This window comes from Copadichromis virginalis, linkage group LG19 (assembly GCF_057382275.1).
Source record: "Copadichromis virginalis isolate Kocher_CV1m ecotype Utaka linkage group LG19, C_Virginalis_male_GT1.1, whole genome shotgun sequence".
Taxonomy (NCBI): domain Eukaryota; kingdom Metazoa; phylum Chordata; class Actinopteri; order Cichliformes; family Cichlidae; genus Copadichromis; species Copadichromis virginalis.
Genome location: NC_140636.1, coordinates 10,579,920 through 10,595,153, shown reverse-complemented (window position 1 = coordinate 10,595,153; position 15,234 = coordinate 10,579,920). Strand labels below are relative to the sequence as shown.

The 15,234-nt window shown below is 39.8% G+C and overlaps 2 protein-coding genes across 2 annotated transcripts; one reads left to right on the top strand and one right to left on the bottom strand.

The window, feature by feature from the left end:
• The first annotated feature begins 623 nt into the window (after window positions 1-623).
• LOC146685558 (uncharacterized) lies at window positions 624-3,164 on the top strand. The gene is made up of 3 exons (XM_085441411.1): window positions 624-957; window positions 1,146-1,208; window positions 1,560-3,164. The coding sequence occupies exons 1-3, from the start codon at window positions 856-858 to the stop codon at window positions 2,670-2,672; spliced, it is 1,278 nt and encodes a 425-aa protein (XP_085297537.1). The 5' UTR covers window positions 624-855; the 3' UTR covers window positions 2,673-3,164.
• Window positions 3,165-3,321: 157 nt separating this feature from the next.
• Window positions 3,322-11,725, bottom strand: LOC146685557 (uncharacterized). Its single transcript, XM_085441410.1, has 11 exons — window positions 11,461-11,725; window positions 11,210-11,272; window positions 7,060-7,485; window positions 6,793-6,853; window positions 6,078-6,213; window positions 5,761-5,856; window positions 5,241-5,533; window positions 4,725-4,948; window positions 4,241-4,441; window positions 3,937-4,126; window positions 3,322-3,684 (listed from the first exon to the last, which is right to left on the bottom strand). The coding sequence occupies exons 1-11, from the start codon at window positions 11,560-11,562 to the stop codon at window positions 3,377-3,379; spliced, it is 2,100 nt and encodes a 699-aa protein (XP_085297536.1). The 5' UTR covers window positions 11,563-11,725; the 3' UTR covers window positions 3,322-3,376.
• Window positions 11,726-15,234: the final 3,509 nt, after the last annotated feature.

Here is a 15,234-nt window from a genome sequence, read left to right as displayed (position 1 = left end):
CGCGGGAAGATAAACTGGAACAGGAAAGGGAGAAATCTATGGGGCGCCGTTTGTAAACTGAAACATGCCGAAATTAACAGCAACATTTTTCCACATTTAGCTCTAAATCTTACAAAAACATGTTTTTTCGAGTCATTTTTTACAACATTTAGTAAAATATTTGTAACTTTTCATATTTAAAACAGGATTTTAAATGTTAAATCTAAATGCTAAATGTTAAATCTAAATGTTAAATGTTAAATCTAAATGCTAAATGTTAAATGTAAATATTATATTTAAATGTAAATGTTAAATGTTAAATGTAAATATTATATTTAAATGTAAATGTTAAATGTTAAATGTAAATATTATATATAAATCTAAATGTTAAATCTAAATGTTATATATAAATCTAAATGTTAAATGTAAATATTATATATAAATCTAAATGTTAAATGTTAAATCTAAATATTATATATAAATCTAAATGTTAAATGTTAAATCTAAATGTTATATATAAATCTAAATGTTAAATGTTAAATCTAAATGTTATATATAAATCTAAATGTTAAATCTAAATGTTATATATAAATCTAAATGTTAAATGTTAAATCTAAATGTTATATATAAATCTAAATGTTAAATCTAAATGTTATATATAAATCTAAATGTTAAATGTTAAATCTAAATGTTACGGGAAACTAAATATTTAGCTAATATGCAAATTTATTGTACGGGTCAACGGAAATACCAAAATAAAAGCTTCAAGAAAACCTCCCGCGCTAAAGTGTGCCGGTCGCGGTCAGGTTCTGTGTTTGCGCTCCTCTTACGGTCACTTTTGACTGCCATGAGCTGCTTCGACTATTCCCTACCAGCATGTCCAGCGATTTAGCTGAAAACATTGGAAGAGCCGTTTTGTCGGCCATCCAACGATTCAGCGGTAATGCACCCTCGACCTCACAAACGCCGCAGCACTTGGTAAGTTTATTGTATAGCATTTTGGACGGGTTGATAGCAGTGTTAGCAAAACTAGCAAAGCTAAATTACTTAGCTAGTCCTCAATTATTTCATTTGGTAGGCAGCAGACAGAGATCGAACATCATACAACTCTATTTATTTATTTGGTAGGTAGGTAACAGTCGTTCTTGATGTAAATGTTTCCTTAGGAATCCAGCAATGCACCTGGACCAAGTAGACCTGCCGTCTCCACTGGGATACCATACTGCTCGGTAGGCCTTCTTACACATATCATTTAGCTGACTAATTTTTGTTTTTTCTTTGGTGTAATATGTCACCTTAAATTAAATCCTGTCAAAGTAATGATTCTGATTCTACATACATTTCATCTTCTTAGGGGTCCATCACTAGCAGTGTCACATCACCACCAACAACATTCACAAGTTTTACGTCATATTTTATTACTGTTTTTGCTGTGAAGTGTCTTTTGATTGCTCACTTTCATATTTTAAAACTATTGATAAAATATTACTCTAGCTAATCTGTCACAGTACAATTGCCTCAAATTACCCATCTTTTGTTATAGAATTGTGCTCATTGAGATTTTCTGTGCCGTGTTCTAGGATGGTTACCAAGGAAGGCTTCAGATTTCCAAAGAGGAATTGGAAAATGTTCTTTCCCTGAAAACATCTTTTACTGAAGCTGCATCTATCCTTTCCATCTCCAGGCCCATTCTGTATAAGTTACTGCAAGACTATAATATCTCAGAGTCAAAATTCAATGTAATCAGTGACCATGAGTTAGATCAGATAGTGTCCCAAATAAAAACTGAACATCCAAATGTTGGAGAAGTGATGCTGATGGGTCATCTGCGTTCCAAAAACATAGTGGTTCAAAGATGGCGCGTAAGAAAGTCACTGCGGAGGGTGGACTCGGCTGGTGTTCTGTCCAGGAGAAGAACTGCAGTTGCTCGGCGAGTATATTCTGTGCCTCATCCAAATTTCATATGGCACATAGATGGAAATCACAAACTGATTCGTTGGAAGTTTGTTGTTCATGGTGCAATAGATGGATACAGCAGGATGTTGATGTTTCTTCAGTGCTCCAGCAATAATCGAGCTGAGACTGTGAAAGCCCTCTTTACTGCAGCTGTTGGACAATTTGGCAGACCCCTGCATATCAGGACTGATCACGGAGGAGAGAATGCTCAGATTTGGGAGGACATGCGAGCAAGCAGGGGTGAAAGCTCTGTCTTAATGGGAAGTTCTGTGCACAACCAGAGGATTGAGCGTTTCAACCACAACAACAACAACAACTGTAGCCGCATTTATGCACCTATATTTTATGAATTGGAATCACTTGGTATCCTAGACTTAGAAAATGCAACAGACCTATTTTGCCTTCATTATGTGTTTCTACCACGAATCAACCGCACTTTGAAGGAATTCAAAGCTGGATATAACAATCACTCTGTTTCCACTGAAGGTAATAGAACTCCCATCCAGCTTTTTGCCTGCAGAACTCATGTGTCTCATCGTCACAACCCAGAACTTTCTACAGCAGAGGTCTCCATACCCTCCTTGTCAAACTCTGAAAGTAGGTTTGTCCCATTAAATGACAGCGATTTACAAGAGCTATATACAAGCATTCACCCTTTTGAAGAAGACAACAATAATGGTAAAACATTGTTTCAACGAACACAGCAGTATATTTTTAACAAACTTGTAAATGTGTGACCTCAACCACAGGATACCAGTGATGTTCTAAAGAGTGATGACACTTAATATTCTTAAATGCTGTACAGCAAATGCAGTTTTTGTACTACTGCAGAAGCCCCTCCCCTCTAGCAGTGATGCCTCCTGCCACATAAGGACTCAGAGTTAATGACTGACAGTGACTCATAGGCTATTCAGAAGGCTACAACCACTTTTAGTTTATGGGTAAAACCAGTTATTCAGATTGAAGTAAAGATCAAATTCACACTGTAATACAGTATAACAGTGAAAATTATCAACACGGAACAGTCAGTCTTTAAATCAATTCACAAGATTATCTACAGTATTGTTTTAATCATTGTAAAGTTGCAATAGTCTTAATAAATGTTGCTGTTAGATGTCTAAGTAATCCTGGCTTGTTCTACAAAGCATGTTTAGTATACTCTGTGCATAAACTGTTTTGAAGTGTCCTTGTTTAAAAAAAGAAAAGCTTAATAAAATTATTGTATTACACCAGTGACTTTATTGATTTGTCGTTGAAAATACAGAGTTAGCATTTTTATAAATCTATTGAAGCTTTGAAAATTATTACATTTCAACATTAAATGCAGTCAGAATTTATTTCAACTATCTTGTATGAAGCAAAGTTACTTGAAACTACATTTAATGAACAGGATTAGAGTTAACAAACCCACCATTTTAATTTCACTTTTTTTGGAACATGTTTAGATGGTGCTGAATAAAGCTCCATTCATGAGTGCTACTAAGAAGCAGTAATGAAAAGCATCATCATCAGCCATTGTTGTTTCATTCACAAAAAGCTGAAGCTCATTTGCACATGTGTGTGCAATCGGGAGATGTTTGCTTTCATCGTGAATGAATGTTATTTTAGGAGCTGGTTGAAAACCTATGGCTGGAACCTTGCTGCTCCCGGTGGCAAAAGCCAAGATGTGACCAGGCCTCAAAGCCTTCACAAATGCCTCTTCATCCTTGGTAAGAGTCCTTTCTCCAAGTGAGTCTCTCAGCTCTTCATCTAAAAACAAAGAAAAACCACCGTTAACCTGGGGACACTAAAATAGTTTAAGCTTGAGCTAACAACTAAATGATGGCTAATGTTTTTATAAAAAATACAGAGGTTCTGTCTTTGCCTTGCTTGTCAGTTGTAAGCTATCATACATCTTTATTCCTGTTTTGTGTGCGCGCATGTGACATAAAAAGACAAAGTTTTACTTTAGTGTCCCGAATTGTTTCATGGCCAGACTACATTATGTGAATTTCTGCTTACTTTCGACACACTGGAGAAATTCCCGAAATTTGACCACCATCAGCTCCTCTCTAACTCTTCTGTTGCTCCCAAGGACAGAATAGCTTGGCCTGAGAACCCCAGCAATTAAACTGGCTGTCAGATCTTTGTCCTCCCCCGATAGGTCAAGCAGAACACGCAAACTGGGGTTCTCTCTCAGGAGTGATAAAATCTAGACAGAAAAGTTTAAATAATGGTTAAATTCCAGTTTTAAATATAAAAAGTAGCTCACTCTAAATGATTATAAAATAATGACCAATTGATACAGAAAAAATATAACTCTCACTCCATAGTAGGACAAGCCATCAGTTAGTTGATCGAAACAGCTTTGCCGTTGCAGAACTGCAAGGTATAGAGCTGCATTTTTCACGAACAGATCTTTATTGGCCATGGTGACTGTGAGTGGAAGACCTTCAACTTGATATCGCCATGAGTCGCAGCAGCTGACTGCTTCCTCCAAATCATGTTGAGTTGTTGCATTTACAACCTAAATATTTAAGAAAAACACTTTAAATGTTTGTTTTTTACCAGTGTACACAAATACTGCAGATGGTTCATTTTAATTGGACTCGAAACGTTTTTGTTTTGGTTTATTTGGCTGTATTTCACCAATATTTTTTTTTTAACAAAAAGGAAACAAATTGAAAATATAATACATGGAATTGCCTCTAATAACCAAAAGTGTATTTATTATATATTATAAAAGAAGACCAGAAGACTTGTGAATATAGGAAATATTACAATATTCTTGTTATAATATTGCAATTCACCTTTTTCAGATTCTCTCTTAACTCAGGGTCACCTATATCATCCGGTGTTAGGTGTACTTGAAGAATGTCTCCTGACACAATGTAGTCTACTACATGTGGAGAGAGAAAGGCAGGTGCTTCTCCACCTTGCACTATTATCGTGGACAACATCCTGCCAATGGTTCGATATACTCCATTTTGCAAGTGTAGGATGTTAAATTTCAGTGTGCATCCATTTGGTGTAGCTGAAAAATAACACACAAAAAAGTATATTCTGTACAGACCCCAAACTGATATCTTGAGATTGACAGACAAAAATGTATTACTTTTTTTTTTTTTTTTTTACTGTTTCAGACACACAGAACATAACAGATTTATTATCTGTAGTCATTTATTAACTTGTTAATGTTCTGTCAAACAATGTTCAGATCAGGTGGTTGTTGCGTTTGTAACATTATAAAAACGAGTGTCGTCAACAAGCCTTTAGGCCTTGAGTAAGTAAGTAAGTTAGTTAGTTTGACTGTGAAATCCTATTACCTTCAAAAGCACCACTGTCCTGAAAGATGGCCTTCACCAGTAAACGGAAAAACTCCCACCTTGGCCCCCCAAGGTCAGCAGCATCTTCCTCTGTATCATGTTCATCGCTTGCAAATGTGACATAAAGCATCTCACAGCTTTCTGCAAACTTGGGTCTCTTGAACTGACGCAAAGCAGTCAACCACACATTGGCTCGACTGATATGGAGTTGTCTTGTTCCTGGTGTAATGACTTTCTCACTATGAGCTCTAAGAAGACCTTCAATTTCTTCTTTGCTGAGCTTCTTAAAAGACCTATATAAAAAAGGGACAATGACAAACAGATCTTGGGGAAAAATGGAAATTTGCTGTACATTTGACTCAAGTGCACAGAGTTACAACATATAATTATGTTGTGATAGTCCATATTAAATTAGTCAGAAATGAGCAATTACCTTTGTAATTGTGTAACTGCAAAAAAATGATGCAAGTAAAGATGCAAATAAAATATTCAATTATCAAAGGTTACTTTCAAATCTTACCTTGAAATATGAACTTCACTCTGTCTATCAGACTCTTCTAGGAGGCTACGCTGAATTGCCTCTTCAAGAGCTTCATCTTCCTCCAGAAAAATAGGGCTAAGTAGATAAGAGATATTAGAAATCATAAAACATGTCAGCCTTGAAGAATTTCTCACACTACATCATTAAAAAAAAAAAAAAAATTTAATGTAAATCCTAAAGTTGCAGTCATTCAGCAAAAAAAACCCCAAACATGCAAATTGGAAACTTGCATCAAAACAATATCCTAAACAACATCTAAAATGAAGGATTTCTTTAACCCCTAGACAACAGCTTACACAAATTCTGCCACATTATATGGAAACATCTGCTGTCCCTCTGCCTGTCCCTCATTTTCACTCTCTTGAATGCAGCTCTCTGTTTCCTGATGCTTAGCCTCACTTTCACCTGGTGTTGTAGACAACGCATGATGCACTGAACAAAGGAAAGAAGGTCAGCATGACTTGCTTCATAATGTTAACAGCCTTTATATATCCTTATATTAGTTTAAGTGAAAGTTGGGCACATATTCCTCCTTGGCTGTAATCACCTGTGATAATTCATAAACATTAAAATGGTAAATGGCCTGTATTTGTATAGCACTTTTACTAGTCCCCCCTAAGGACCCCAAAGCGCTTTACACACCCAGTCATCCACCCATTCACACACTGGTGAAGGCAAGCTACAGTTGTAGCCACAGCTGCCCTGGGGCAGACTGACAGAGGCGAGGCTGCCATATCGCGCCATCGGCCCTTCTGGCCAACACCAGTAGGCGGTAGGTGAAGTGTCTTGCCCAAGGACACAACGACCGAGACTGTCCGAGCCGGGGCTCGAACCGGCAACCTTCCGATTACAAGGCAAACTCCCAACTCTTGAGCCACGATCGCCCCAATCGGACAAATTAACGATGCTCTCATCAAACAAACCCCCCAGGAATTATTACGCACTGCAGTAACAAAATCTAACTGGTCATCGAGCTTAGAACCTCACTAGGTTTTCATTCACATCACATACCTCGTCTTCTCCGGCAGACTGGACTTTCAAAGTCACTATCAGACAGCTCTTCTGGTTCCTCCTGAGGGAAAAGAAAGCATGTTCTACATAAAATCAAATACAGTTGCACCAAATCACTGGTAACACAGAGGCACATGGCTGCACTAAAAACTGTTTACACCTGCTGAAACTGCAATATTAATTAATACAATTAATAAAATTATGTTAAGGGAACAGACTCACTTTTTAGACAATAAATATTTCTGCACTGCAATATAAAATGTTTACCTGTGCAGGTTTTTGTATCCCTGCCATTATATAGAGGCAGGTGGTGGAACAAATCGAGCCAACTTCTTGGCCACCCCAAAGAAAACTGCTAGAAACATTTGGTTTCATTAGTCGTTTACATCCTCTAATTGTACTCAAATACTCAAAAGGGAATGTCTGGCCAGTTGACAGTGCAAATGTTCTTCTGAAGATTGCTGCTATTTCTTCTCTAAGTTGTGCTTCAGACCAGTCAGATGTAAAGGAGATCTTCCCAATAAGGCCATCTTGTGCTAGTTTTGCTCGTGAATCTCCTCTCGGTATGAGAAACGTTGATGCTGAAGACAAGGGCAAGCACACAACATCTTTTGTATAGTGTTTGCAGGTCTTGTTTTTTCTCACAAAATGTGAGCGCGTAGCATGAGCTTGAGGAACTGATGGAAGAGGAACCTGAAATGAATTCAAACACAGATACAGATAGACACCTATGCATTACAATACATCCGTAAGGTTTCTGTTATCTGTTCATTAAAAACAAACAAACAAACTGTAGACTCAGACCATCTTACTATTGTCTACCCATTACACAGAAAACTGAACCTTTTGTATCTTGTAGATTAGCATTTGGTGATTGTTGGTCAAGTTGGTGATTCAGTTCCCAGGTGCTCTAATCTAGAGCTCCCAATGAGTTTATCCGACTATGACTGTGTGCGAATGTTGGACAGAAAAAGTGCTTGTATTAATCTGTGCATGTGAATGGGTAAATGAGATCTGTTGTATAAAGTGCTTTGAGCACTCAATTAGAGTAGCAAAGGCCTGCAATTAGGTCAGTGTGTATTTGGACCCTAACAAGTTTTATTTTGTTGCCCGTTTACTGAAACATATTCCAATCAAAATTATATCATGGACATGATGTGCAGACTAAGCTTTAATTTAGGGTATCCATATTAAAATGATGATGTCATTACCAATTAAGCAGATAAAAGGCCTGGGAATTGATTTGAGACGTAGTGTTTGCATTTTGAAAATTTTACTGTGAACAGACAACATGCGGTCAAAGAGAACATAACAGAAAAAAGAAAATTAAGAAATTAATACAGCCTCCTTCCCTCCCCATCTCCAGCTGCCTCCCTCTTCCCGCTCCTCCACAACCACCCACACATGCAGGGCCTTGGAGTGGGGGTATGTCACCAGGGTGCAGAGGAGGCTACCCCCCCCGTCCCCTTCTGGCTGCCTCTGCCTCAATTTTATCCCACAACTTAGACATTCACATTATTCACACTCTCATTACACATACATATAGGATCTTGGGGGTGGGCACAATCACGGAGTCCAAATTACCATCAGGGTGTACAACCTCACCCCTGACGTCATTGCCCACCTCTCAATTTTAAATACACTTAGTCATTGAGGGCTAGCAGGAGGGACTATGCGCTTACCTGCTGCTCCTTGGCAGGTAGCTCCATGCCCTCCTGGGTTTTAATTGCACCTTAGAACACATATGCATCAACACTACAATGAGCGGGTGGAGGGAGGTTTGGAGTCTTCTCCCACCCCCATTCTCTGCGGCCTGCTGGAGCGGGAGGGCTAGTAGGAGGAGTTGGCCGTCCGACTGCGGTCTGGGGTGTGGGGCCTCCCTGCTGCTGCGGAGTCGGGGTGGTCTGCCTCTCCCCACCGCAGGGAAAAGGGTAACACCACCTGGGTCTGGGTGCAATTCCCCCCTCCAGGGGCAAGGGTACCTAGACCCGGTTTGTAGAGTACGCTTGGGGAGTGTGATTGTGTGTACAGCGTCTCTTTATGTCTGTCTCCACGTTGGTTGAGTGTGGAGTGAGTGCATATGAGAGCATGAGGGTGGGAATGGATGTTTGTGTCTGTGTGTGCCTGTATGTCTGTGTCTATATGTCAGGTTGGGTATCAGACGCCACCTCTCTGGGGACACCTCAGGCCCTCCAAGGTTTGGAGGCCTATCTCCACCCACCACCACTTCCCCTGCCGGTGGCGGACTCCCTCAGGTGTCGGTGTGTTGGTGGTTCTTTGTGTCTGGGGGTGGGCGTCCGGGTACACACCGGCTCACTCCTTGGCGGCCGCTTGTCGGGGCCTGGGGCCTGGGGCTCGCTCGGGCCCCTTTGGAGGTGGGGTGCCCCCGGCCTCTCGGCCTGGGGCTCGGTCACTCAGGCACAGCTGGGGGCCGGCGGAGCTCACGGGCGCGTCACTGCAACTCCCCCTGACTTCTGCTCCGCGGCTGCTGGGCGAGCCCTCATCTGGGACTCTCCTCAGCTCTTACTGGAACAGTGGCGCGGCTGACCCTCTGTTGGTCTTCCATGGTCTCTTGTGTTCTGGGGGCCTCTGGATGTCTGGAGTTTTGATCTCCTCCATACCCGCTTCACACCCTGGAGGACGGGGCTGTGGCCCCCCCACACTCCCTAGCAGATCATTACATGGAGAAACCTTTGGAATGCAAGCATGCTGATCCACACAGGTATGCACACATGGGTATTCACAGACGCGGACTAAAGCTTTCTTGGCTGCTGCCTCAAAGCACACTGTGCGCTGTCTATCTTGCGTGCTGCACAATATCGTTTATTATTTAGTAAATATTGATATCTATGACTAGCTAGTTTATTGTGATGGTGCTTTGTTTTCTCTATTATTATGTTGCTCTTTGTTGTTTGCTGTCTCCTCTGTTTGTTTTTTTTGTTTGTTTTTTTTTTTTTTTCTCCATACAGGTGACCCAGGAGTTCTTTTTTTTTTTCTCTCTCTTCCCCCCCCTTCTCACCGTCTCTTCTCCCCTTTGGTTTTCTTTCTTTCTCTCCCCCTCTTTCTCTCATTCATTCCCCCTGTCCTATTTATTTAAAAAAAAAAAAAAAAAAAAAAAAAATGACAAAGGATGAACTGAAGCTCTGCCATCACGTAATGTCGCATACTGCTGTTTCTGATGTCATTTAACAAAAAAAAAAAAAAAAAAAAGAAATTAATACAGCCACTACAGTGACCATCAAAACGATGAAAAATATTGACGTAAAATTTATTTTGCGACACCACAGAACAAATGATAGCGTATAATATGAAATGATAGATGTTTTCATATCGTCATATCGAACAGCCCTAATACAGAGGGTTCACTGCAAGGTGCAAGCCACTCATAAGCCTCAAGAATAGAAAGGCTAGAATGGACTTAACAAAAAAAAAAAAAAAAAAAAAACATCTAGTAAAAGCCAGCTAAATTTTGGAAAAACATTCTTTGGACAGATAAAACCAAGATCAACCTCTACCAGAATGATGGCAAGAAAAAAGTATGGAGAAGGGTGGAACGACTCATGATCCAAAGCATACCACATCATCTGTAAAACATGGCAGAGGCAGTGTGATGGTTTGGGCGTGCATGGCTGCCAGTGGCACTGGTAGTGTTTACTGAATATGTGACACAGGACTGAAGCAGCTGAATGTGTTCAGAGACATACTTGTCTGCTTAAGTCCAGCTAAAAGTAGTCACATTGATTGGGAAGCATTTAATAATAAAGATGGAAGATGACCCAAAACATACAGTCCAAGCACCCCATGACTTTAATAAAGTAAAGAAATAGAATATTCTTGAATGGCCAAGTCAGTCACTGGATTTTAACCCAATTGAGCATACATTTCAGTTGTTGAAGACTAAATTTAGGACAGAAAGGCCCACAAACAAACAGCAACTGAAAGCCAATGCAGTAAAGGCCTGGCAGAGCCTTAGTAAGGAGGAATGCCAGCATCTGGTGGTGTCCATGACTTCAAGACTTCAGGCTGTCATTGCCAACAAAGGGTTCTGAATAAAGTAATAGAAATTATCATTTTATTTTCAGTTATTTAATTTGTCTAATTACTTTAGAGCCTCTGAAATGATAGGATTGTGTTTACAAATTAATTTTTCCCTCTCACATTTTTATGCATTCATTTAGTCCAACCCACTGAATTAAAACTTAAAGTCTGCACTTCAACTGCATTGGAGTAGTTTCATTTTTAATTCATTCTGGTAATGTACAGAAGCAACATTAGAAAATGTGTCTGTATCCAACTACTTATGAACCTGACTGTATATCAAAACCAGTCAGCTAAGATGAGATAACATACCTTTATTAGTCCCACAAGGGGAAATTTCATGATAAATGAATTAAATGATATGTGTAAGAAGGCCTACCGAGCAGTATGGTATCCCAGTGGAGACGGCAGGTCTACTTGGTCCAGGTGCATTGCTGGATTCCTAAGGAAACATTTACATCAAGAACGACTGTTACCTACCTACCAAATAAATAAATAGAGTTGTATGATGTTCGATCTCTGTCTGCTGCCTACCAAATGAAATAATTGAGGACTAGCTAAGTAATTTAGCTTTGCTAGTTTTGCTAACACTGCTATCAACCCGTCCAAAATGCTATACAATAAACTTACCAAGTGCTGCGGCGTTTGTGAGGTCGAGGGTGCATTACCGCTGAATCGTTGGATGGCCGACAAAACGGCTCTTCCAATGTTTTCAGCTAAATCGCTGGACATGCTGGTAGGGAATAGTCGAAGCAGCTCATGGCAGTCAAAAGTGACCGTAAGAGGAGCGCAAACACAGAACCTGACCGCGACCGGCACACTTTAGCGCGGGAGGTTTTCTTGAAGCTTTTATTTTGGTATTTCCGTTGACCCGTACAATAAATTTGCATATTAGCTAAATATTTAGTTTCTCGTAACATTTAGATTTAACATTTAGATTTATATATAACATTTAGATTTAACATTTAACATTTAGATTTAACATTTAACATTTAGATTTATATATAACATTTAGATTTAACATTTAACATTTAGATTTATATATAATATTTACATTTAACATTTAACATTTACATTTAAATATAATATTTACATTTAACATTTACATTTAAATATAATATTTACATTTAACATTTAGCATTTAGATTTAACATTTAAAATCCTGTTTTAAATATGAAAAGTTACAAATATTATACTAAATGTTGTAAAAAATGACTCGAAAAAACATGTTTTTGTAAGATTTAGAGCTAAATGTGGAAAAATGTTGCTGTTAATTTCGGCATGTTTCAGTTTACAAACGGCGCCCCATAGAAATCACTCACAAATCACGAAGGTAGGGCGTAAAGGTATAAGACCAAAAGAAAGACTAACGTCAGTAGCTCAATCATCCAGCGATGAGAGGATCTGTGACCCAGCCTCAAATAGTAGATGGGTAATCAGCTGATCGCCAACAGCTGTGTGAGCCAAGGGCGGGAGCCAGCTGTGAGCTCCGCTCAGGCAGAGAGGTAGGGGAGAAAAAGCAAAAACACAAGTGTAGCCTTGTGAGGCCGGCTGGGCAGGCACAGGGACCATGACATTAAGTCTAACTTGCAGGCAAAGGTTTACTGATAGTTTCCCTGATTCCTGTCTATACCAGAACCATTTGTGGTATCTAGGCTGTAACGAACCTAACACCCCGCCTACGGGGTACAAACTGAGGTAAGTGGATTTAGACTCAGTATCACGGGTGGGGTGCTACATGTGTTACAGTCTATCTCTGTAAAGACATACAGAGTGAATGCCAGGGAAAAACCTTCAGATGCTACTTAGACTGAAATCGCTATTATACGCAGACTCTGTGATGGTGAATGCTCGCTGTAGTCACTGTATGTTACTGTATGCATAAGCTAGATGTCACATTCATGCTGGTAATTATTTTGCATTTCTTGTAAAATGCATGTTTGTAAATAAGTATGCAAGTGTGTGTTTTTACACACTTACAAACAGGCTAGTGTCATTCTATTATATGTCGTTTTGTTTAAAAACTAAAACGGTGTTAAAGTCTAGTATTTGTTGTGTTTCATGCCATAAATGGTATTACAGAGAATTATACATGTCTGATGTACATAAATAAATGTAAGTTCACTTTTTTTTAAAATAAATGTGCAAAAACCAGCTCAATTTGTTTTTACTGTTTACTCCGTGTTTAGTAGATGATCCACATGTAAACTAACTGGTTTATAGTATGTGGAAAAAACCGCAATAGTTCTGGCAACAGACAAGGAATTAAGTTATAGTTTATCTCTATATTAAGTATTATTGTCATGGTCCTGGGTCAGTGACCCTTTTTTTTTTTTTTTTTGTACTTTTACTTTTGATAGTTTTATGTATTATGACTGTTGTGTTTTGTAGGGCTGCTCAATTAATCGAATTTTAATCACGATTACGATCTGGGCTTTCAACGATCATTAAAAATGACTGAGCCGATTATCAGCTCCTCCCTCTTGCTTTACTCTCGTGCTGCTCCGTGTGGCAAATCGAGCGCACCTCTCTGCATTTCGAACACGAGTCACAACAATTAAGAGGACCCGAGGGATGCTCGGAAAGCTAAGCAGAAGTTATTTGGAGAGGAGAGTGACTGCCGTTGGTTGAAAAGAGGTAAAAATAAATAAAAAAAACTTCAGTGGTGTGGAAACATTATGGGTTTGCGGAGTCAGACGTGGATCAAGTACCTGCACCACAGAGCAACACTGCAAAGTTCACTAAACATAGATGTTTACATTTTTCATTTATTTCTTATATTGCAAACATTTGCACTGTTATCAGTATTTGCACACTATTTTATATTATTTTTTAAAGTCATTATTCAATACATTGTTATTGTTAACCCTTTAAAGCCGGTCAGAGCAGCACACTCCGTTTTGTGTAACTATTTTTAAATCCCTGTAGAACCTGAACCCTGTAAGCTAGCGCAATAAAATTTTTTGCATATGAAACCGGAGGAGTTGTACTTACATCTTATGCCATCAGCTTGTCCTAGGTCACGGTTTCCTTCCACATATAGCTTTGCAAAAATTGCATAAAAAGCGCTTGCAGCAACAAAAACATAAGATAAGATAACCTTTATTAGTCCCACACGTGGGAAATTTGTTTTGTCACAGCAGGAAGTGGACAGTGCAAAAGTTATGAGGCAAAAATTAGAATACAATAAGAATAAATACAGTACACAACTGTACAGAATAGAATAAAATAAAATACTATATACAGTAGAATAAAATAAATATACAATAAGATAAAAATAGAATACAAATACAAATACTATATACAACTGAGTAAAAATACAACGATGACAGAAAGGATTATTGCACTTAGTATTATTGCATATGTATGGATGTGTGTGCTTGATCAGTTAAAGTCTTTATTATGGAGTCTGACAGCAGTGGGGAGGAAAGACCTGCGAAATCTCTCCGTCCCACACCGTGGGTGCCGCAGTCTCCCACTGAAGGAGCTGCTCAGTGCTGTCACAGTCTGCTGCATGGGGTGGGAGATGTTGTCCATCAGGGATGACAGCTTAGCCGCCGTTCTCCTGTCACTCACCACCTCCACTGGGTCCAGAGGGCATCCTAGAACAGAGCTGGCCCTTCGGATCACCCTGTTCAGTCTCTTCCTGTCCCCAGCAGAGATGCTGCCACCCCAGCAGACCACGCCATAAAAGATAGCAGAAGCCACAACAGAGTCATAGAATTTCTTCAGGAGTGGGCCCTCCACCCCAAACGACCTGAGTCTCCGCAGCAGGTACAGCCTGCTCTGCCCTTTCCTGTAGAGGGCGTCTGAGTTATGAGTCCAGTCCAGTCTATTGTTCAGATGAACACCAAGGTACCTGTAGCTGTCCACAGCCTCAATGTCCATACCTTGGATGTTCAGTGGTTGCAGTGGAGAATGCTTGTGCCTGCGGAAGTCTACCACCAGTTCCTTGGTTTTACTGGCGTTGATCTGGAGGTAGTTCAGCTGGCACCAGTCCACAAAGTCTTGGGTCAGACCTCTGTACTCCTTGTCGTCCCCATCAGTGATGAGGCCGACTATTGCAGAGTCATCAGAGAACTTCTGCAGGAAGCACTGGGTGGAATTGTGGGAGAAGTCTGCAGTGTAGATGGTGAAGAGGAACGGAGCCAGAACCGTTCCCTGTGGGGCCCCCGTACTGCAGACGACCCTGTCCGACACACAGCCCCTAATATTCCAGAAACACGCTGCCATCCGATCAGCTGTTCGTAACACTTCCCACATTGAAACAGAGTCAGCGCTAACTATTGCATGTCCGCCATTTCCTGCCCGAAACCGGAAGTGACGTCATTTTCGCAGAAAATGTAGTTTTTTTACTTGTAAGCCTTAAAAGCCTATACTGGTGTTTTTATAAGTCATGTTTGA

What these genes read in the sequence shown, in the direction of transcription:
- LOC146685558 (XM_085441411.1), top strand. Translation starts at nt 856, where the DNA reads ATGTCCAGCGATTTAGCTGAAAACATTGGAAGAGCCGTTTTGTCGGCC. An exon ending in CACAAACGCCGCAGCACTTG is followed by an intron (nt 958 to 1,145) that starts GTAAGTTTATTG and finishes ATGTTTCCTTAG; the next exon opens with GAATCCAGCAATGCACCTGG. An exon ending in CTGGGATACCATACTGCTCG is followed by an intron (nt 1,209 to 1,559) that starts GTAGGCCTTCTT and finishes GCCGTGTTCTAG; the next exon opens with GATGGTTACCAAGGAAGGCT.
- LOC146685557 (XM_085441410.1), bottom strand. Translation starts at nt 11,562, where the DNA reads ATGTCCAGCGATTTAGCTGAAAACATTGGAAGAGCCGTTTTGTCGGCC. An exon ending in AGTGAAGTTCATATTTCAAG is followed by an intron (nt 5,534 to 5,760) that starts GTAAGATTTGAA and finishes TTTTTTATATAG; the next exon opens with GTCTTTTAAGAAGCTCAGCA. An exon ending in TAAGAGAGAATCTGAAAAAG is followed by an intron (nt 4,442 to 4,724) that starts GTGAATTGCAAT and finishes TTAAATATTTAG; the next exon opens with GTTGTAAATGCAACAACTCA.